Genomic DNA, 23,689 nt, shown 5'->3' on the forward strand with positions numbered 1-23,689 from the left:
AAGTTCATTCAACTAATAAATTTAATTCATATAAAAAAAATTCACCATAATTACTCCCTCTCTGTTCAATGGTAGTATAATTCATTTCTATCATAATATAAATCTATTTAAATAATTGATTTATTTTTTCTATTATATCTTTAAATTTTATTAAGAATTCTTAACTGATGTCCTGGACATTGGTTAGCATCATCCATAGACTTTCATTGTTGTAGGTATCTCTAAACTCGTGCTCGTGTAGTACTAACTTTGATATTTACAACTTTTAAACTCTTAACCAATTGACTTTGACAAAAGCAGTTACTCGCGAGTTAAAGAAAACGTGGGTTAATCAAAATTCAAGACCTAATAATTATCATTATTAAATCAATTCTTCACCATCATAAATATCATAAATAATCATAAATAATCATAAATAAAATAAAAAAATCGAAAGGGAAAGAAAATAAAGAAAGAGACGTTTTTTTTTCTCCACACAACAATTCTTGCTGGCACCATCGTTCCCATTGTTATCACAAAATCACAACAGATTCATTTCTGCTTTTCCCATTTTACCCTCTCCGCAAAATCCGCTTCTGCTGCTATGTCATGTGGCGGTGCTGCTAACGCTCTCTCTCTTACGTGCACACGCATAGATATATAGATATACATATAGATACATAGATCTCTGTGAAAGTACAAAACCTCTTTTTTCTTCCTTCAATAGTTCCGTGCCATGGCGGGATTTGGTGGCGGCCATTGCTTCCCGTATCCTCTCAACGCTGTCATTCCCGTGCTTGCTTTCGTTCATGTGATTCTTGCTTTCATTGCCACTCTTCAGGTATTTTTAGGCATTTTCGGATTCTTTATTTTGTTATCAATTTAGGTTTTTCTTTTTGTTTAATTGTTGGGAGAATGATGAATGAAGAACTAGGTATATGAAAATGTGTAGAATTGTTTGGAATGAATTCAGATTTTGTATCATGCATTTTTGTAGATTTTGACCGTTTCCTTCTGATTATCAAATTCAATCACTTGATGTGTGTGTGTGTGTGATGTTTATGTTAATTGTGTTTTTAATGCCTTAAAGACTTTGATAAACCATACAATTGAAACTATTTAATTAGTGAAATTAATTTCTAATAAATATTTGATTGTAGACTTTTATAAATCCCATTTCAGTATGTAATAATCATTAGTATGGAAAAAGTGTGTGTTATGTTGAATGAGTAGTGGTTTGTGTTGGCATGGTGAAATTGTGAAGCAGGGTTTGGTTTTTATGTATAATTAACTCGATCAACTCAATCTTAATTTTACTTCTTTACTTGAACAACTTGATTTTCATTCTGTTCATGACTAAGGTTTGAGATGGTAATTCATAGCATTAACTCTGGGAAACTGAGATTTGAGTTCCTTGTACTCACTGTGAGTTTTTTATTTGGCTACTCCAGTTGTTGAGGATTCACTTGAGAAGTTCAGAGCATGGTTGGACTCGGCAAAAAGTAAGTGCATTTACCAAGCTACTATTTTTCGGATTGCTACTTTGACATGATCTTTTCTAAATGGATGAACTTGTTTAGTTTGTGAATGCAATAATAACTAATAAGTGATTTGTGACAGTCCACTACATACTGATTAATACTGTAGTCTCCCACTGCAGATAATTGTGCATTGGAATTATGTCTTTGCTATGCTATACCAATTATCAAGATTTGAGAGCCTTTTCAACTCAACATTCATTTTAAAATCAGGATATAAATCAATTGTCTTGTGTGTTTATAGTAAAAAGCTGGAAGAATATGCATTTTTTTCCTATTTAAGTAACTATCTGTTTGTTACTTTATAGACGGTAATATCATCCCCCTTCACTCTAGATTTCTCAGACCCTTTTTTCTCTCTTTTTGCTACCTATCCTTTCTTATTTTTGTTGGTGGTGTGGGGTGTTTCTGTCTGTATCTTAAATGGTCAATGCATGCAACAAATTCTAGTCACATTGTAATATTCATGTGTCTGCATAAGCTAATTTCACTGCTGGCCTTATAATAAGAATGGGTAGACATGCACTAACATATACGTATCCGGGATTTGTAAATTGCACTTAGGAATGTGCTACTTCTAGTTCTTATTCTTTGAGCTTTTATGAGTATATGACTTTTCTGTTGGTATTTTGTTTTCTTGTCACTCGTTAATCTAGGTTTATTACTTGCTACTACACCAGCTTCTGTTAAATTTATTAGATTCTCATGAAATGTAAATATAATGAGTTGCAGGTGTTTCATCTATTGATTGGCTCTTCTAACTCGGGTTAGTTGTATATACTTGTAATGTTCAAATCTATTTTATAGTGGTTAGCACGCTGCAAACATATATTTTAGGTCACAGTTGCTAATTTGTTATCGTTTCCTTTTTTTAATGGTTTGATTGAGTCTTTTATTATTTCATATTTTTCAACAATATGTGAGGCCATCCTGATATTTTATATATTACTTTATTGTATATAATTACTATTGTTATATAATAAATGATTGGATTTAGATAGGTTTTGTTCACAACTGTGCCATAACGCTCTAGGATTACTAACTTCCCACCGTTGATGCCAATGGTTGGCAAGGCATGTCCTTCTAGTGCTTCCACAGCAAACTGCAACTTCCTTTCATTCTTTCCCTTTATTTCTAAATGCTACACAAGCTGAATCAACCATTAATATGCATCATCTGCTTGTAAGAATGGGATTCGGAGATGTCGTCTTTGAGTTGTTTCTTTAAACTTGCAAACTCTTTCCCCAGTTCTCCAAGAATGTGCTTCTTAGTTCTTGTTAAACCTGGAACAGCTCTTTAATCCTTCAGCAGACACTCTTGGAAATTGGTTGGGCTCAACCCTTAGAAAACCGGTTTGAAAGTGAGGATGCCTTCCATTTATAAAACTCATTTTAAAGTCATATCTCTTCCAACGTGGGAACTCTTAACATACACTATCCAAACCAAAACCCTTGAATACAGCTACAAACTTGCAAAACTTCAAGAGTATGAACTTCCATACACCCAAATGCCTCAATTCTCTCACAAATGACAAGTTTGATGCCCCTTCCAACCTGTTCTCATATGTATAGGCAACGGGCCTTATTTTTTCTATTTATCCCAACCTAACTAAGCAACTAACTAGCAAACACCTAGCATATTTCTTACTCATGCTTCTTCATCATCATAATATAAACTTGGTAAGTCTGACTTTTGACAATCTGATGCTCTGCTATGTCTGATATCACGTGTGGATTGCCTGCTTACCCAATTCTTCCATGTAGAAACACAACTCATTAATAACAACATGATACAGTTATTATCCAATGTGCGAAATGGTTCTGTTTTAGTTAATTATCACAAAATTCATCTGCAATAATAATTAGTTTTGCCCATCCACCTTGATTTCTCTGTCATCCGAACTTTTTGATTTCAAATTTCAGGTTACTTCATTTATTTGGCATTGATACTTCTTGCTTCTTGCAAGGGATGGACATATTGGTCACACTCTTTTGGTTTCATTTTTATGGGTATGCCTCTGTTCTGTATTATCCGGACACCAGTGATAAGCTTTTATTGTTGGTTAAAATATTTAAATTGCTGAAAATTGTTTTGCAGCACTCCCCAAAGTACTTTTTTTTGCAGCATTTCTTCTTCTTTTATCCTTCTGGTATGTTACCTTGCTTATTGTTAAAATATTTAATTATTTTTTCCTGACAAGTAGTGTTGGCTAAAAATTCTTATAGAAAGTTGTTTACTGTATTAGTATATATATCACAAACAAGCATGACTTTTTTAGAATGACACGTGCATAAGTATATACACACTGACAGTTAGGTTTTGTTTTCTGAGTTGGCAGCAGAACAATTATTATTTTCTTTTGGCATTTTGAGACTTTGAGGTAGTATTGTGTTCTAATTTATTTTACTGGCATTTCTTGTTTTATACCATTTCTATTGTGTCCACTATTTTTGTTAAATAATTGAACTGGACTCTTGAATCAGATCATACAAATATGAACTTGATTAAACTTAAAGTATAAGATGATACGTGTACCCTCTAAAGCAGAAATTTTATGTTAGACTCCGGCAAATAAATATTGTGCAATCAAATTTTTTTAATTAGGTATTACATTGATTGCTGTTGCAAAATAAAACACTAATGTTAATTTTCAATTTTTATTATTTCTTTTTCTCTTTACAATGTCTTGTAAGGATAACGATCCCTGGAGTTACAAAATGAATCAAAATTAGAGAATGACTAAAGTGATGTATCATAAAGCTTGATTATATTTTATGGTGGGTGCATAGTGTGGTTTTGATATTGATATTTTAAAGTAAAAATAAAAAAGATTGGTTGATGAAAACAAATTTAACCGAAAGTTAAAACATGTGAAAATTCAAGGCGGTCAATGAGGTTTGTTTGGTGAGGGGGAAAGGGTTCTTTGTCTGTAGGAAGCTCGGTCCCCACTTTTGAATGTAATACTTGATTATCTAACTCTACACGTCATCTGCTATCATTAACATGACACTAAAGTGCTTTGTTGAATAAGAATTGAGCAACACCTACAAATATGTATATCTAATATAATTTTAGGCTATTGTCTAAATATGTACTACTTTCTACGTTGTACTTGGGTTTCTTTTGCAGGGTTGACCTATGCCATCAGCCAAACGATGACGATGACTATGAAGGAAGTTTTTCTGAGGAACCTTTGCTGGGAAAGTCTCCGTATGAAGCAAATTTAACAAACAGGGATAGACATAGAAAGTGTTTTCCTATTCGTTTTTCTCGTCTCGGACACCGTCAAAAGATTGTGATTTTGGTATGAGGAACACAAAGATATTCATTTTTCTCATGTAGCTCTGATTTTTGTCGTATCCTTTTGTCCTTAATTTTGACACATAAACTTCACTAAGTATTTCCTTCAAATAGAATGACTTTGATATGATTTTCCAGGTTATGTTGCTAGTTCTCATCACCATAATGGCATTTGCTGTAATAATCTGGATCGGGCTAGGAAAGAATCCCATTGACTCTGAAGTGGCAGCTCGGGTATAGATGCTGTAACTTGTTCTGTTCTATATAATCCATAGTGCGTTAAAAAAATACTTAGATCTAAATGACATGCAGAGGATTTAGCTTATGACAGAGTGCAATGCCATTGATTGACTCTTGTAATCAGTCTCATCTAATGGAAAAAGTTTCTGGTAATGGTTGTTATTTATAACCTATGATGCCATGCGCCATTCTGACTTTCTTAGTAACATGGCATATAATAGAAACCAAAGAAGTACAGAAAAACAGAGAAGAAGAAGAGAAAGAGAGCGAGAAACTGAACTGTGAAAATGTGAACTTTGTATATTGAAAGTTAGTTACAATACTGTTGAAACAGAATACTTATAGTAAACCCTAACTGTGCTGACTCAGCACAGTTAGTTAGAGGCTTTACACTAAGCTAACACATATATCTCTAATAGCTTCCCCTCAAAAGGAGGGTCCTCTGAACAAGAGTGGACTTATCCTGAACTTGAAGCTTGTCTTTAAGCTGCAGAAAACGAAGGGGAGACAGGGGTTTTGTGAGAAGATCAGCATATTGATCAAAGGCAGGAACATGCTGAACCATCAATGTCTTGCTGAGAACTTTCTCCCAAAGAAAAAATATGTCAAGTTCCATGTGCTTGGTTTTTGCATGGAGCACAGGATTGTGAGACAGTGCAACTGTACTGAGATTATCACAGAACAGCACAGGAGTAGTAAATAGCACATGAAGTTCTGCTAGAAGGGATTGTATCCAAAGCACTTCAGAGGCTGAATTAGCAAGGCTTCTATATTCAGCCTCAGTACTGGATCTAGCTATAAGAGTTTGCTTTTTGGACCACCAAGAAACAAGATTTGGACCCAGAAAAATACATGAGCTAGATGTGGATTTCCTGTCATCAGGGTCAGCACCCCAGTCTGCATCAGCAAACCTTGAATTGAAATAGGAACCTGAGTAGTGGCAGGTTGTAAGAGTAGATCATGATGGAGACTACCTTTGAGGTACCTAAGAATTCTTTTGACAGCAACCCAGTGACTGTCAAGAGGTTGAGAGAGGAACTGACATGCTTTGTTTACAACATAGCAAATTTCTGGTCTTGTGATGGTGGCATACTGAAGTGGACCCACTATGGACCTGTAAAATGAAGGTTCAGACATCAAGTTAGTGCCATGTTTTGAGAGCTTCAGGCTTGAGATCATAGGAGTAGGGACTCCTTTAGCATCAGACATGTTAGCTTTAGACAAAAGATCTTTGATGTATTTGCCAAGCTGCTTTAAAGCAAACTGAGAGTGAAGTTTTGTGATGAGTTGTTGAATTTGAGTGGAGGAATTACCAGTGATGATAATATCATCAACATATACAAGCATGTAAGTTGTGTATGTGGGAGTGACAAGAGTGAAGAGGGAGGGGTCACATTTGCTTGACACAAACCCAAAACCTTTGAGTGCCATAGTTAATCTCTCAAACCAGGCCCTAGGTGCCTGCTTAATACCATACAGGGTCTTGTTCAATTTGCACACCATGGTGGAGTCAGCACTTTCAAGACCAAGAGGCTGCTGCATATATACCTCCTCATCTAGAATGCCATTTAGGAAGGCATTGTTCACATCAAGTTGAGTGATGTGCCAGCCTTTAGAAATTGCAATAGTTAGAATAACCCTAACTGTGACTGGCTTCACTACAGGGGAAAGTTTCTGTAAAGTCAAAGCCATGTTGTTGGTGAAAGCCTTTGGCCACCAACCTAGCTTTGTACTTATTCATACTTCCATCAGGATTTTGCTTAATCCGAAACACCCATTTACAGCCAATGGCATGTCTTTTAGGTGGTAAATGAGTGAGAGTCCAGGTTTGATTTCTCATTAATGCAGAATATTCATCATTCATAGCTGCTAACCACTTGGGATCTTTCATGGCCAATTTATAGGAAGATGGTCTAGTTCAGTGATAAGCAGAGTGGGATGCAACCTTGGTTGCACAATCCCACATTTGCTTCTAGTAACCATAGGATGAGTGTTTTGAGGATGAAGAAAGGGTAAGGGTGTAGCAGGTGGTGTTGTAGATGAGGAAGAGGACTCAGGTTCAGACTGGGATGCAGAACTAGATGTAGCTGACTCAGGTTCAGGCTGTGCAGAATTAGGTAAATTATAATTGTGATTAACAGGGGGAGATGCTGAAGAAGCAGACATGTCTGAAGAGGTGCCTGAGGAAGAGGCAGTGGAGGATGAGCCTGATAAAGAGGCATGATGTGATCGGCTGGATGAGGATATACAAGGAGGGACAGATAGAAAGGTTAGGAACCATGGGAAAAGGACAAGGAAGAACAGTATTGGTAGGAGAAGGGGAGGATTGAGTTGGGAAAAGAGATGGATAGGGAAATTTGGACTCATGAAAAATTACATCCTTAGAGATGTAAATTCTTCGATTGGAGGCAAGGCATTTGTAGCCTTTGTGACTTGAGGAATATCCCAAGAAGATACACTCTTGGGAATGAAAGTTAAATTTGTGAGGAGAATAAGGCCTAAGGTGTGGATAACAAGCACACCCAAAGGCTCTGATACCATAATAGAAACCAAAGAAGTACAGAGAATCAGAGAAGAAGAAGAGAAGAGAGAGAAACTGAACTGTGAAAATGTGAACTTTGTATTTTGAAAGTTAGTTACAATACTGTTGAAACAGAATACTTTAGTAAACCCTAACTGTGCTGACTCAGCACAGTTAGTTAGAGGCTTTACACTAAGCTAACATATATATCTCTAATAGCATATACTAGCGTAAAAGTTTGCAATGATACTTGCTCTTAACTACTGTCTCTATTTCTTTTGTTATTCAAATAGGAAGTAAAAGATTGTTCTTTTTCTTAGTAGCATGCCATATACTAGCATAAAAGCTGGCAATGACTTTTTCTCTAAACTACTGCCTCTGTTTCTTTTGTTTTTCAAATAGGAAGTAAAAGATTGTTCATTTATAATTTTTAATTAGAAAACCTAAGTTTACATTTATTATGTGTTAAGTAGCTTGTGTTTAATTTTGATTTCACATACAAAAGTTTTAACATATGAAAGACCCTTATCAACTAAATCAATATTATTTTTTCTTGGCAAGAAAAAGAGATCAGGGTAGGAGCTGCTGCTGCTATCTACATGGAGATTTTTTTTTATTTGAGAAAAGGAAAGGGAAATTACAGTAGAAAAAGTGTAGAGCTCCCATTGCTATGCAGGGAACTTCTTGACCCAACTCCCTAATAATATCTTAGAATTAGAGCTTTGAGCCCAACTTAATCCCTCAAAATTAATTTGTAAAGTGAGGACTACTCGAGCCTTATAGGCAATAATGTGGGTGGAATAACAAGAATCTCTATACCCCTTCCTAATGCACTGGAATATCAGGGAACCTAGTTCCATAACAGAAATAGTATAGTCTCGGATACTATCATTAAATTTGACTTAGGGCCTAACTCAATCCCACAAAACCAAAATTTAAGGTGAATAATGGCCAAGCCTTATAACCATTACTTATGCCTTATCTGTAGTTAAGCCTTATAACCATTACTTATGCCTTATCTGTAGTTAATGTGGGACTTCGACGTGTTTGTATTTGGAGAACCCATCTCGACTCAAAGCCAAGCCAAACTTATATTCTTCTACTGATTTGATTGGGTCAAAATCAGAGTTATGAATCGTGGCCGCAATCGGCGAGATCCCGGGCGTTTCGGCCGGAGCGGCCACCCTCCGCGGCTGATTCATGGTGCGTTTCACAGATTCAGATCGTGGGCGCTTTCGCCGGGTTCGTGGGTCATGGCCCGCATGGAGTGGTTGACTGTTTTTTTTTTTTTTTTTTTACTTTTTTCTGTGCATATACGATTTTGAAAAGAAAGAAGAATAGAAAGAAGAATAAAAAGAAGAGTAAGAGGTAGAGGATAAGTGCTGAATCCATTTTTTATTGATAAAAGAAAGCGTTGGAAAGTCAAAAGTAATTAATTTGTTCAGTGTTGTACCCTTATCAACATTACAACAGCTACGTACAGCCGTAAAAAAAAGTTGAATACTCACTTACCTCCTCACAAACAACTATAGAACACTTAATAAAAATAATAACACTAATAATAAAAATAATAATAATAATATATCAGAACAAATAATTAAGTCCTTAATCCATTATTATTTTATTAATTTGATTTTTATAAACCTTTTATAGGGGTTGTGTTATTTGTATAGATTATTCTTATATGTAGTCCAAAAAATAGTCAATTCTAAAAAGTCAACAAAAGATATCCCACTATCCGTTATCCCATTTTTGGTGTCGGCCGCTCCGCTCCACTATCCGAGATTAATAACTCCAGTCAAAATATTATTGTGAACATTTTTTAATGAAGAAACTCATTTGAACGAAACAATCAGATTTTACAATGGTTATGTGCCCTGTGTAACCGACACTTGTTTCTTCCAAAAGTATAGCTGGCTTTAAATAGAAATATTTGGGAGTTCTTTTAGTTTTCTTATCGAAAAAGAGCATGAAGAACTGTTGTATAGGTTGATTGGGTGAGGGTGAATTCATATGATAAGCTTAGATGCCATAGTTTTGATGAACCATGGATGTTTTCTTAGTCTGCCAACAATCTTTTCATGCATGTTTTGATAGGCTAAAGATCTCATGTAGGTATACCTGGATGTGTCTGCTATTGGAATGCTTCTCTTAGGAGCAGCGCTGGCATGTTATGGTGAGCAACTGTTATTCTATCTGTTTTCCATTCTAAGTTAAGTAGGTTTGAAGTTGATTGTCTTCTCTTGCTTGAGAGGGTGTACTAATTTGCGTTTTTATGTAAATGCATGAGCACAAATCAATTCATGAACCTCTATATATTTCAGCTGTTTATCATGGTTAATGTTAAGGGCCTGTTTATTAAGGATTAAAAAAGGAAGTGATTTTGATGCTCAAGGGATTTTTTTTTTTGATATTTTTTATAAAAAAAGTGTGTGTTTGTTTATCAATACGAAAATCACATTTTTAAAATGACTTAGTTAAAAAAACAATCTTTAAGAGAAGGTATTCAAAACAACTTCTCATTTGAAGCAGTTTTAAATTATTTTCAAAACAACTTCTCATTTTAAGCAGTTTTAAATTATTTTCAGATTCTAATTTTTTTTATAGAATTTGTAACAAACGAATGGACACTTTCAAAAGTGATTATTTTTTTATGAAAAAGTAACTTGTTATAAAATGAGTTGTAACAAGCTGGCTCCAAATCAAATGAATTTTAGATTATACATATTACATGTGGGATATGAACTCCATGCGTTCTCATATTCTGCTGTTATAAATTGGTTATCTTTCCTTGTTTATCAAAACAAAAATATGAGACAAAGGTTATTATAAAAAAGAGATTGCTCATATGGTACTCCCTCTGTCTCATTTTAAGTTTCCCCTTTGAGTTTTGCACATTTTTTAAAATTTAGATTACTTATGTTGATTACAATGATAAAATACCCTTACTATAGTTAGTGAAGTAGTTAGTTATGTTGAAATACAACAAATAAGGGTGTATTAGTGGGAAAATTTAATAAATGTCGCATTAGTATTTTAAAGGGACAAATAATTTGAGGCGAAAATATTACAAAGGGGGTTAGGATACACTGGGCTAGTACTCTGTTCTTAACAAAAGAAATGTTTATTCTCCAGAATAATAGTCATTTTAGGGTAATGTTCGGTGAGCATCAAGATGATAATGATACCAAATTCGAACATATTATGAGCCCAATTTCTTTGGAAAATCAATCCTAAATAAAATCATAGCACATCAACATTATGTTGATTCAAGCCTTGAGGATGGAAAAAATGTGGTTGGGAGCGAAGACTCCACTAAAGATTATCGATAAAGTTAGTGGATACTTTGCACCAATAACATGATTTTTCAAAAGAATAAAATCATAAAATTAATTTGAGCGTATGATTTTCGACTCTTTTTCTGCATAAATATCATTCATAGAAGGAAATTTCTATTTGCAAGTAAAAATCCATTACGTGACAGCTTTGGATGGGTTTATAATTTAAATAGGATTGAATATGTTTGTGGTCCTCCTAAATATCTCAAATTTTGTTTTTAGCCTTCAAAATATTTCTTTCGAAGAATGGTCCTCATAAAATTTTTCATCTATATTTTTGGTCTTTAATACTAAAACCGTTGCTAATTCAGTTGCTAAGTAATAAAACGGTCGCTAATTTTGACTTTAAGTTGTAAAGTTTGTTGCTAAGTTGCAAGAGGGGCTACTAGTGTGGATCAAAAATTTTAGGATGACCGTTTTTTGAAGGAAATATTTTGAGGGATTAAAAACAAAATTTGAGATATTTATTGAGATATTTAGAAGGATCTAAAAACATATTTAATCCACTTAAATAAGTGCAAGTCAATAATTTTTACTGGTTGTAATGTTAATCACTAGTGAGTACAGAGTAATGAGGTGCCTGGTTTTTTAGACATAGTTTTTCATTATGACTTTTGCGGTATTGTTCCTTTGCAGGAATCCTATTATGCTTGAAGATGAGAAAAGTGAGAGCTGAAAAACCTTCATCTGAAATGGGGAAGGTACTAGATTTCTGTTTGAACTTTTTTTAATTTTTAGGGGCATCTGATATTCTTGTTGCCTGTACTTTATCTTAATTTGTATCTGATTCATACTTTAGATGTTTATTTTAAATAACAGCACGTCTGTAGAGACAGTGGCTCAGGCTTGTGCTTGTGTATTAATTATTGAAAGTATTCTATTTTATCAGGTTGCAGGTTTAACTATGGTCTCTGTACTATGCTTCACATCAAGTTCCTGTGTAGAACTTTTTACGGACATTCCTGTACGTATAAGTTAACTATTTGCGAGAGTTTTTTTATTCTTGATAAAACAGTTAAAATTTCATAAACTACCCGTCACATTATTATTTTATTATTATTGCAGATGATGTTTCACTGGCATCAGCAGCGCATGGATGATGTTTATTCACCCCTTCTGCTGATTTTGTATTTTTTTGTGGGTATGTTCTTTTAACAATATAGTTATCGTCTCAAAGTTCAGTTGCTGGAATCTTTTATTCTTTCCTTTTACGAGTAATGAGAGTAATGACTGTCTTTGGAAAAAGTTATACCTGGCCTGCTGCCTATAATATTTTATTGACGTTATCCATTCAAATTGTATATTGATTGCTTTTTGAAACAGTTCACTCTCCTTTAACTCTGAAGCTCACATTGTTTCCAGGTTCATCAATACCTTCAGCAGTGGTGATGTGGGTAATGAGAGAATTACCACCTGCAGAAGATACTGGATCACTAGAAGAATCAAGTATAATAGCTTTTGTTGCTAATAGCTCAGTTGATGTTCATCATCCTCAGAGCTGGACTACTGCAACAAGCACGCAGAATCAGGTCCCTATATCACGAATCCTGTCCTTTGGTTAAATTACCTTTGCAGTATTCAGTTGATTCTGAATTTTTCCCCCTTATCTTGTCCTTTATCAGTAGAAAAATAATTTTTTACATGGATTGCTCTTGACGGTTGAGGCTTTAAGATTCAAATTCATCATTGTTTCTGACAAGTGTCATCACATAAGTCACAAGGTGAAGTTGAATGTCGATCGAGCATAGACAGAAATAATACATCTAGTTATGCTTTTGTCTTACCTCAATGGTTTTTATTGGTTGCCATTCTTTATCTTTATATCACATCTTGTACCCTTTCATCTACTCCTGGAACTAGTTTCCTTAGAGTTAGTTTAACTCAGGCATGTCTTTTCTTTTCTACTTTGTTGTTGTGTTTGTAACTTTGCTGCAGATTAACCTACATAAAGAATTGTGTAGTGACATAAATGCTGTCTTTTTTGCAGACATCAAGAGCTAGTCCAATATGAGTTGACTTTTGCATGTATATCTTCTAGTTCTGCCGGATTTTGGGCACAGCTAATTGGAGTTTGTTGGCAATACTTTTAACCGTAAAGCGACGATAAAAGAGAAAAAAAAGAAAAAATGATGACGGTGGATGCAAGCACTTTCCAATCCCAATGTTCTTGCGTTTTAAATCTAACTGTATATAGCTGCGATTTGATATATGAAAATTTGTTTAGAGCTATACAAGTTTTGGGAAGCAGTTGTGGTTTGGAATCAAAAACACTTGCTTGATGTGAATATAAATGTTGACCAGCGAGCATGTTCTTCCAACCTGCTTGCGAACTGAATTAATATCTCAGAGGATGTTGTTTCAAGTTTCTACCCATATGGCATGACTTGATCGATTGATATTTAGGGTATTTAAAGAAAATGAAGTTCAAATCTGATACAATATTAATGAAGGACCCGTTTGTTAAAATATAAATAGAATTTTAACATTTTATAATTTAGATGTTATCTTTACAGGTTTTTATGAAATGTATAAAGCTATTTTTAACTAAATAATTTTTCAATTTTTTTATCAAATATCAATTTTCATAAGTTTTCTAAAAACAACTTTTTTTTAGATTATTTTTTTAAGATCTGTATATTTACTCAATGGTTTTTTTTAAAACGATTTCTTAAAAAAACACAAAAAAAGACTCGTTATATTTAAATAAAGAAAAGCTACTACTATTCAATTAAACTCAATATTAGAGTTTGGATGACATCTTATTGAAAAGACATAACTTTCGGGTAAACCCGTTTCGGTAATGATAGATTCTTTTGCTGGTAGTTACAACATTGTGGGTAAACCCGTTTCAGTAAGGCTTCAGTGACTTTGAATAACCAAAGTCACCATGACTGTGTTTCTTTCACCTACATATACTTTTTCTCATTTAATTGTTGTCCCTTTTTTTTCACTTTTTCTATCACACTAAAGTCATTTTCCTCCCTTTTTCACTTTCTCTATAACCAAATACTATAACTAAAAGTCACCAAAGTTACAAAATTTCGAAGTCGCTTAAGTCTCACCCGTTTTGGATAAGACTTAAGTAACTTTAAAGCACCAAAGTGGTCTCTAATTATTAGTCTTAATACTAGCTAAGTTTAGCATTCATTTCAGGGCACCAAAAGTTGTAGTAGCGAGATGAAACTTGGACCACAGTGGGGCCTATACTAGCATAAAGTTAGAACGCCACTGAAAATAAAAGGTTCAGTGGTGCGCCACTAACTGCAATATTGGGAGCCAGTGGTGCACATTAATGCATATACGACAGTTACCTGTGTTACTTGAAACAACTTTTGTACATTTCAATGAAGGTTGACCAGAACAATTATAGAGAAAATCTACACATCAGAGATTCAAACAGCCCCTGTTTCATAAAGCATGCACAAAATATGTGTTCTTCCTAGAAAAGAATTCTTACCATAGCACATTACAGCATCACGCAAATACGTATCCAAGATGCTAACAGATAATCATGTATGGTTATTACTTGTAAATTACATTCACAATATAACAGGCACAATAAACATTAGTTTTAGGAAATAACAGATAATCCCAACAATTCATACAGAACAATAAACAAGCACCAAGTAGAAGTACAAGTATTACATTATTTTCTTACATGACCAGAATAAGTAAAATGTCAGTTTCATTTATTAATTTGCAAGGCATCTCCCTCGAATTGTAACGAGGAAGGTCAGCAAATGGCGTTCCACTGCAGTGTATTGTCCAATTAACATTTTCATTGTCCAACTCCAAATTGTTCCACTTCAACCTTGAGAGACTTGAGGTATTTTACAGCTTCGTCCAAAACAGTGACGGTATCCATTTGATTGCCACCGCCAGGCACGATATTTCTCAATATTTTCACCATCCTCTTCATCTCCTGGTGTTGTTTCTTTTCACTGCTGCTGCAGTAACCTTTGGTACCCGAAGAGTTTTGAACAGAAGATGATAACAACCTTTTCTTCCTTGATTTCGTGCAATAGCTTGAGCAAGTATCAGATGTACTTTCATCCTTTTCATGAGTCCTTGCTGTGCTAACTTCTTCTTCATCATAGTCTTCTAGCTCATCTGAGTCTAGGCTCATCAACGCATCAATGTCCTTAGAGTCCTCTTCAAAAGAAGACGACAATTCCCTTTCCATTTGATTAATTTTGTCTTTTTCAAAATCCTGAGTATATGCATGAGTGTTGAAGTTGAAGCCATGACTGTTAAACTTGTAGGTCGCCGCAGGGTTGAACAAAACCCTGTTTTGTTGATCTGTTTGATCGAAGACAATGAAATTCTCGGGGCAAACCTCAGAGGGATGCAAGTTAAACCTTTCAAAGGGCGTTATCTGCCTCGCACCTGGAGGTAAAACTGCACCAAATGCAGAAGTATGTTGAGCATTCATATAAGTACCAATGGCTTCATCTGCCATAGGAAGCACCACCTTTCCCCGATGAAAATACTCGTGAGTCTGCATTATAATATCTAATTCACTCTCACTAAATTACGTGGAAGCAATGCTGATTTGGCCTATGCAACTGGAAATTATTTTGTTCTAAAGCTGGATGGATGTTCGTACAGGATGTAACAACTTAACAGCAGGAGGTAAGTTTATTCCAATTCCATCTAATAAAAAAATCGTAACTTTTACAAATTAAAACTTCGTCTTTTTGGACAACCTTCTAATGATGCAGTTCAATATAAGGCAATCTCTACCCAAATAAACGTTACTTGAAGCTAGACTACGTAACAGGTTTAAGCAACTGACGAAAATATTCAGCCTGCAAAAGAATGCGGTGTTGTATATAAGGTGAATATTTCATAGATAAAAGAGACAACAATTTTCAAGCAACACCGGAGGAAACATGCAAAATTCCCCAGATGTTTAAATCCAAATTCCATCTCCATAGTAACCCAAAAAAAAGGAAGAAATATTTACCTGACAAACCAACATCAATTGACTGTATGCAATAACTCCAACACTCATTTTAATGTAGTCAACTTTCGCAAAGAACATTCTCAACCCTCCCGGTAGTTTTGGCAATAAAAAGGAAAAAAAACCCTGATCAGAGGAGTTCCTCTGCAGCCTAATCACCTGCAGCAACAAGAGAGGATAAAAAGATCATTAGATCAGAGGAAATAAGAAGCAATGTACAGCATAAAATGTTCATCAATATCAAAATAAGGTAGCTATAGGTACTGTATTGTATCTATGTTTATGCAATAGAATTAGAAGCTACTACATGATATTCCCAATCAGAAAAAGTTATAAATACAATTCTATGAAGGATAGCAGAAGATCAGCAGAACAAAATCATTACCTTAGATGATTAAATTACAGAATCACGCGAAAAAACACCACCAAGCAAACACAACTTCTCTTGAAAAGGGAAAACCACGGCATCTTGATTTAGCTCAATTTCAGAATATAATATAAGATAAACCCAAAGCTCTGACCTGAAAGTATCAAAATCAAAATTAGGATTCTATTAAAATGCCAAACCAACTATACATAACAGATAACCTAGATACCTAAAGAGTACCTCACTCCAATCTACCTCTCAAATCAAAATCAAATCCAAAATCAATTTACAAAGTGGAAAAACAAAAAAGGATCAGTTTTTAACCCAGTTCAAATTTAACAAAGCATTTTCATATCAACACATAAAAAAAAAACCTCAATCTAATCCCAAAAACAATCCACTATTCAACTTACATACCCATAAGCTAAAATCAGATTTTACAGTCAACTACAGCATAAAGTTACAAACTTTGAATCATAATCAGAAACAGTACCAAACCAGATAGTAAATTTCAAGAGAAAAAACTATCAGCAAATTAAAACCCAGTTTACGTATAAATAAATCTTTCTTGTGGTATCAAAAATAGAAACTTTAACTAAAATTACTATAAAAAAACTGTTTTTCAAATTTGATAGATTTGAAAAGAGAAATTGAAGAGAACGGATCAGAGTGAGAAAACCAGACCTGAGATTTGTGAAGAAAATGAAGAGGATTTGAGAGAAAATTGAGGATGAATCAGAGAAGGGTTGTGTTGAGATGAAAATGTGTAGATTTTTTTTTTTGCGGAGAAGAGTTTTGAGATTGGGAATGGGAGCAATTTCTTTTTCAAGATATGAAGGCGTGATGGGATGGGTCAAAGATGGATGATCTGAGCCGTTGGATCGGATCCGCATTGTTCTTGGAAATGCACTTCCGTTTATCGCGGGCGTGATGGCGACCGTTCGATTAGAGCACGCGTGAAGAGGGATGGTGCCCGTGAGGTTGACAAATTGCACAATTATAAGAATAGGATATTCAATTATTTTTTATGTTTAGATCACTTTTTATATTTTGTCTCACGAAAAATGCGAATTTTTGACTTAAATAATCTATTTTTTTTCAAACATAAATATAAAAGTTTAATTTTCAGATTAATTTTCAAATTATTTCACTTAAAAAAACGTTAAGACGTAAGTGGCAGATGAAGTTGAGTCTATCCTTAATTTTAAAGTGGGACGCCAATTGAATTGGCTACGGCACATAGTGATGTCAATCCAATTGGCGTCCATGTGTAAAAAGTGAGAGGAGGTGCCAATTGGTCTGACACCTTCGTGTGTTGTGTAATTTTTTATTTATAAATAGAGGTGTTGTATGATTTATTTTTTCACATCTCTTTTCATTATATTGCAAACATGTCTCGTTTTCGTCGCTGCTATGAAAAAGTGATTTATTCGAGAGACAAGCCTCCAATGGAGACGATGTTTTGGAACATCTGTCGTTTCGAGCAACTAAAGAGGGAGTTGGTTCGTTGGTTAGACGAAAACATACCAGAAGGTGAAAAAATTAGAAGTATTGAGAGACTCAATGTTGTACGTGGATGAGTACGAGTAAAAAATGATAAAGATGCTAGGGAAGTGATGTTTGAACTAGATGATATCAGTTTAATTGTTGTAATCAGTTAAAAATGTTGTTTTTAAATATTGTAGTTAAGTATTTTTATCTGTTTTGATATTTGTTGTTCGTGTTGTTTATTCAGACTTGTTCTGTTTTAAGTGTATTTAAGTTGGAGTGATGTTTGTTGTTAACCTTAACAAAAAGTTATTAATATATCAAAATCAAAGGTTACAAAAATTGAAAGGAGATACTAAATTATGATGCAGAGGTTTCTCCTAGATCAGGACCGACCCAATCAATTCAGACACATGTTCTAATTTTAAAAATAGGTCTAAATTTAAAAAATATATAACTTTAATAATTAAAATAAAAAGCAAAAGATAAAATTATATATTAAAGAAATGAAGTCTTAAAAACTCAAAGTATTGTTTAAACTATAAACATTATTTCATACAACTTAAAGTAACTAACTACTTAAAAAGAGTCTTCCTACGAACACTTTTTGAAGCAAATTCGTTAACTAATTCTTCATATTTTATTGTCTCCAAAATATCATTTTCCATTGCTATTAATGCTAATCCATTAAGCCTTTCCTGTGACATGGTAGACCACAAGTAAGTCTTTAACAACTTCAATTTTGAAAAACTTCTTTCTGCAAAAGCAACTGTTACAGGAATAGTCAATAAAATTATATATGCAATAACTGTATTAGAAAAACAATCCAAGCCTTTCAAAAATAATAATATATCAGTAGGTCTTATGGTTTCTTCAGACAACATTTCTCTTAGTAACTTCAACTCTGCAAAAAATTCATTCCCGTCAATATCAGATTGCTCATTATATTTCAATACCTGTTCAAAGTTACTACAACAAGACTTCAAAGTTACATCATCCAATGATTATAACTTGTGAGAAGTAAACAAAAAACCAAAAATACTTTCATACTCTTGGTATTGCTCAAATCTCTTATTAAGAGAAACAACAATTTGATCAACAAGGTAAAGAAAATAATTAATTCTGAAAGATTCTTCTTCTGATAGCTCGACTTCTAGAATATTCAAATTCTCATCAAATTGTATTTTTCTTTTAATTATACGCCTTTGAGGAAATGTTGGGGCAATATTCAATTCCACCGCAATTTCCTTAGCGTTAACCAATGCCTTATAAAAATTTGTTTCTCTATATTCCTCAAAATATGAAATCAACCCCTTTATGTTTTTCATAGCAACATCAATAAGCATATCTTTTTCCTATAAAAGCTTGCTAACATAATTAATTGCAAATAATATTTCAAACCAAATAATTTTGGCCATCAAAAACTCAAAATCACCAAACTCATTTGTTGCTAAGGATTTAGCTTCATTTTGTATTTTAGGATCAAGATCATTTTCTGACACTTCAAATAAAGCTTCTGTAAAATCTAACATTTGAGTTCTTATAGCTTTGACACTTTCTACACGACTCTCCCAATGAGTGGATGATAATGATTTTGGAGTCAATCCATTTACATCATCTTTCAAAATTTTCCATCTCTTAGTAGAATTGGCAAATATTGTATAAGTGCGCTGAATAACTCCAAAAAAATTCATAGCTTTATTACAAGAGTTAGCCATATCACACAATGTCAAATTAAGACTATGACAACCACAAGGAGTATAAAAGACTCTCAGATTCATGTCTAAAAATCTCTTTTGTACACCTTGATGTTTTCCTTTCATATTTGACCAATTATCATAACATTTCCCTCCCACATCAAATAGGTCGAGATCAAGTTCTTTCAATTCATTTTGTAAAACATCCAAAAAGCCTTTGACCAGTTGTATCATTCACATTCAAAAATCCTAAATATGATTACTAAATACTAACAGAAGCTGAAGAAATATCCAATATATTATAATCAAAGACATTTGCTCTTGGTGACTAACATCAGGAGTACAATCAAGTATCACTGAGAAATATTTTGCTTGTTTGATTTTTCTAATGATTTCAATTTTAATCGCAGAATCAAACAATGAAATCAACTCATTTTGTATTTTATGCCCAAGATAATGAATACAAATTTTTGAGTTGTAACGCGTCTAACATGTTCTTGGATGATTGGGTCAAATTCAGCTAACATTTCAATCAAATCCAAAAAATTGTCATTGATATCTTCATATAATTTCTCCTTAGAACCACGAAAGGGCAAATTATGTTTAGCAAGAAACTTCACTATTGAAATAACTCTTTTTTTAAAACATTTTTTCAGTGATCATTTTCTTTCTCAATTAATCTTTGAGTCGCTTTATCAATATTTTGAAATTTTTGCAGCCTTTGACGATACTCATACCAAATAGTCATATTTTTAACATGTTTCATACCTAACTCGTGCTCTTTAATTCTTGCATCAACATGTACTCAATCACTATAACCCTCATTTGCTAATTGTCCCCTGCAAATCCCATTTTTAAAAACTTTACAACAAAAACAAAATAATCTATCAAGCTCTTTCGAATAAATAAACCAATCTCTATCACACATCTCTCCATTTGCTAAAGCTCTAGTATACAAATTAGCCGTAAAACGTCTATTCAAACTATCTCTAGGACCCTTCACAATAGAATTATCTCTTTTAGGACCTTTCACAACTAATAAATCAACCATTTTAGGTTGAAGACGATCCCAATTTCTTGGATCAAATATATCATAATCAACATTATCATCATCATTATTAATTTCTTCAAGATTATCAACATCATCATTATTAACTTCATCAACAATGAGCACACTATTAAGATTATCATTTTCAATGGGCACACTATCAAGATTATCATTTTCAAAAGACACACTATCAAGATTATCATTTTCAATGGGCACATTATCAAGAAATTCAACATCAATATTATCAACATAATGACTTTTATTTGAAACTTGTGGTTCTTTTATTAAAATTTTATCAAACTTGAGATTGAATTAACTCTTCAATTCTTTTCTTTTTCTTACGCTTATCATTTCTACATTCATATTTCCTATTCTTATGAGGCATAGTAAACAAAATCTGGAATATCTCACTATTTCTTTTATGTCCGCTGATGATATACTAATAGTCCTGTTGTGAAATTGTGTCCCTACATTAAATTATTACATTAGTAACAAGAAAAATAGAAAATCAATTACAATTAAATAAAGGAAATTATACATTAATCATAAAAAAACATTGAAAATTAGTAATTAAAAATTAGTTAAAAAAAGTAAATTAATATATTAATATTTAATATAATATAAGTTCATCCATAAAATAAAATATTGATACCGTATCACTTTCTTTTTCTTTTTTGTAAAAAATAACTATTCAAATCATACTTATTCATAAAATGGTACTACTACACTAATGCCACTAATTATTTTTAATTAAAGATCTTCAAAACACTACAGTGCCAAATCAAATTCAATTAATAATAATATTGTAGTGCATACCATTCATTTTTGTTTTTCTAACAAACTCCCCCACCAATTTATTAATAGAATAATATTAATATCCAACAAATCCTATTAGTACTACTACTGTACCATTGTGCCAAATAAAAAAAAATTGCATTTTCAGCAACTTTTGTCATATGCAGTTTTTTTTTATAATTACTCTCTTTTAATATCTTCAAAGTCAATTTAAATATTCAACTTATTCCAATTAAAATTATTCTTTTTTCTACCTTCAAAATCAAATCACAGTAAAAAATAAATAATTTTTTAAATGGATGGAAAGAAATTGATTCAAGAAACAAACTTGATAGAGGAGAGGATAGAAAAGAAAAAAGAAGTATGTGCCGTTTTCGTTTTCGTATCTCAGTCGATATCGTCGTAAATTGGTGCGGTGGTGGTGCAGCGTTTTGTTACAGTGGTGCGACGAAGGTTTTGTTACAATGGTGGAGAGAAAGTTTTTAGAGAGAAAATTTTGTTTTCCTTTTCTTTATTTCACGGTTCTGAGAAGAGAAAAAGGGAGAAGATCAAAAGTTTTCCTGAGACCAAACATTTTATTTTCCAATATATTTTTTATATTCAATAATAATAATAAAATATGGGCCCCTATAATTGTGAGGCCCAATGCTACAACACTGCCTGCACATGAAAAGGATCGGACCTGTCCTAGATTGAGACATTTTTTCTTATTATATCCGGGTTGACGATATATACTACATAATCTTATCATTTTATCAGCCGTATCCATTTTTGTTCTAATACGCGTGTTGTTTGACCGTCCTTTTTTCTTTCTTCGCATCTCATCGTTGTTCCAAACTATGTTCCCTTGATATGGATGTCAATATTCCTCTATTGCTAGTACTGAGAAGCTTTCGTTATAGACATTCATGACGGTAATGGCCTTGTAAACATCAGATAAATGGCAATAAGCATCTTGACGAGTATGTATGCATACCGCAATGACATGTGAGTAAGGAATACGGAAGGCCTGGAGTTTTCCACAATTGCACCAACTTCTATTTAGTCTGACAACATAGGATAAATTTGGCATCCCCTCATTATGGTCCATTGTTTCCTGTACACTGAAATTTTGCCTATGACGGTCAAAGATTGTAACTGCGTGTGTGCTAGCTTTGATAGTTTCCTCTTTCATCACTTTCATACAACATTCATTGAATAGTTGACCTGACATTACCACTGCACTCCATCTTTCACCTCTAGTTACGAAGGTCGATGCCAATCTAAAATAGGTTTTTTTGACCAATGCGGTAATTGGTAGATTTCTAATGCCTTTAATTGCACGCATGAAGTTTTGTGCAATATGTCTAATGCAATAGACATGGGTAGGAGAAAGATTATGTCATATGTTATTATGGTTATTGTAAGCACTCTAGCAGCATGTCTATCTGAAATCAACCAAAGATTGGCTTGTGGAGCGACATGTTTTCTGAGATGACTAAGAAAGAAACCCCAACCACCAGCAATTTCACCTTCAACCAGAGCAAAGGCAATGGGAAAGACATTATTATTGTCATCTTGTGCAACAACCATAAGCAAAGTGCCCTTGTATTTTCCGTATAACAATGTTCCATTAATTTGAATAATAGGTTTGTAGAATACAAACTTTTGATGCCTGGTTGAAACGACCAAAAGAGGCGGTGAAAAGTTCTATTTCCAGCAACACAAATTTCGTCTAGTGTAAATGCTGATAATGTCTCCATAATTGCAACCGTTCCCGGTGCGTATGTTTTAAGTGCCCATAAAAATTGTGGCAATTCTTTGTATGAATCCTCCGAGTTGCCGAATACATGTTCAACAGCCTTTGTCCTTGCAATCTACGCTTTCTTATAAGAGGGAGTATAATCATATCGTGTGACGATATGAGATATTATTACACTCACCTTCACAGATGAGTCTTTGTTAACAAGTGGCAAAATGTCTTGACATATCAATTCAGCGTTTAATTTTCGGTGATCCTGTACAACATTAGTCACAATGCAACTATGAGGTGGGTCTATAGAAGCTATCTCCCAAGAATCTCTTCTCTTCCTATGAGACGCAGTCAACCGGAACTTGCAAAGGATGTTACGACATTCGATGACATACCTTTTTGAATTAGTGCGTTTCACGGTGAAATCAGTAGAGTTATCCATGTGAAATTTTTTGATAGCTAACACACATTATTTTTTAGTGTGAAACGTGTCTCACACTTTTAACTCACCCTCTGACCGTGGATACGGGTTGTAAAAAACACTGTCGGATGTGTCATCGTTATGCAAGTCCATGTTTGTCATATGTTGAGGCGGATTATATACATGACTTAGAGATAATGGCGTTGGATGATTACCATTTTTAATGTTGTTGTTCAACATATGATCGACCTGTGTCTCGATT

General features: G+C 33.7%; 2 protein-coding genes across 4 annotated transcripts; one reads left to right on the top strand and one right to left on the bottom strand.

Moving 5' to 3' along the window:
- The first annotated feature begins 450 nt into the window (after window positions 1–450).
- On the top strand, window positions 451–13,285 carry LOC127107127 (protein TOM THREE HOMOLOG 1). 3 transcript variants are annotated; one of them, XR_007795634.1, is made up of 14 exons: window positions 452–820; window positions 1,431–1,481; window positions 2,250–2,283; window positions 3,440–3,526; window positions 3,615–3,666; window positions 4,647–4,821; window positions 4,956–5,051; window positions 9,694–9,754; window positions 11,553–11,617; window positions 11,806–11,880; window positions 11,982–12,057; window positions 12,279–12,445; window positions 12,539–12,637; window positions 12,904–13,285. XR_007795634.1 is itself a non-coding variant. In XM_051044403.1 (13 exons), the coding sequence occupies exons 1-13, from the start codon at window positions 716–718 to the stop codon at window positions 12,925–12,927; spliced, it is 1,068 nt and encodes a 355-aa protein (XP_050900360.1). In that variant the 5' UTR covers window positions 453–715; the 3' UTR covers window positions 12,928–13,285. The 3 variants fall into 3 exon arrangements, 2 of the variants coding, with proteins under 2 accessions (XP_050900359.1, XP_050900360.1); XM_051044403.1 differs by lacking the exon at window positions 12,539–12,637 and having other exon boundaries at window positions 453–820; XM_051044402.1 differs by lacking the exons at window positions 12,539–12,637; window positions 12,904–13,285 and having other exon boundaries at window positions 451–820; window positions 12,279–12,493.
- Window positions 13,286–14,454: 1,169 nt separating this feature from the next.
- On the bottom strand, window positions 14,455–17,111 carry LOC127107128 (transcription factor bHLH144). Its single transcript, XM_051044404.1, has 4 exons — window positions 16,931–17,111; window positions 16,265–16,400; window positions 15,883–16,038; window positions 14,455–15,724 (listed from the first exon to the last, which is right to left on the bottom strand). The coding sequence occupies exon 4, from the start codon at window positions 15,418–15,420 to the stop codon at window positions 14,695–14,697; it is 726 nt and encodes a 241-aa protein (XP_050900361.1). The 5' UTR covers window positions 15,421–15,724; window positions 15,883–16,038; window positions 16,265–16,400; window positions 16,931–17,111; the 3' UTR covers window positions 14,455–14,694.
- Window positions 17,112–23,689: the final 6,578 nt, after the last annotated feature.

The sequence above is a fragment of the Lathyrus oleraceus genome, chromosome 7 (assembly GCF_024323335.1).
Source record: "Lathyrus oleraceus cultivar Zhongwan6 chromosome 7, CAAS_Psat_ZW6_1.0, whole genome shotgun sequence".
Taxonomy (NCBI): Eukaryota; Viridiplantae; Streptophyta; class Magnoliopsida; order Fabales; family Fabaceae; genus Lathyrus; species Lathyrus oleraceus.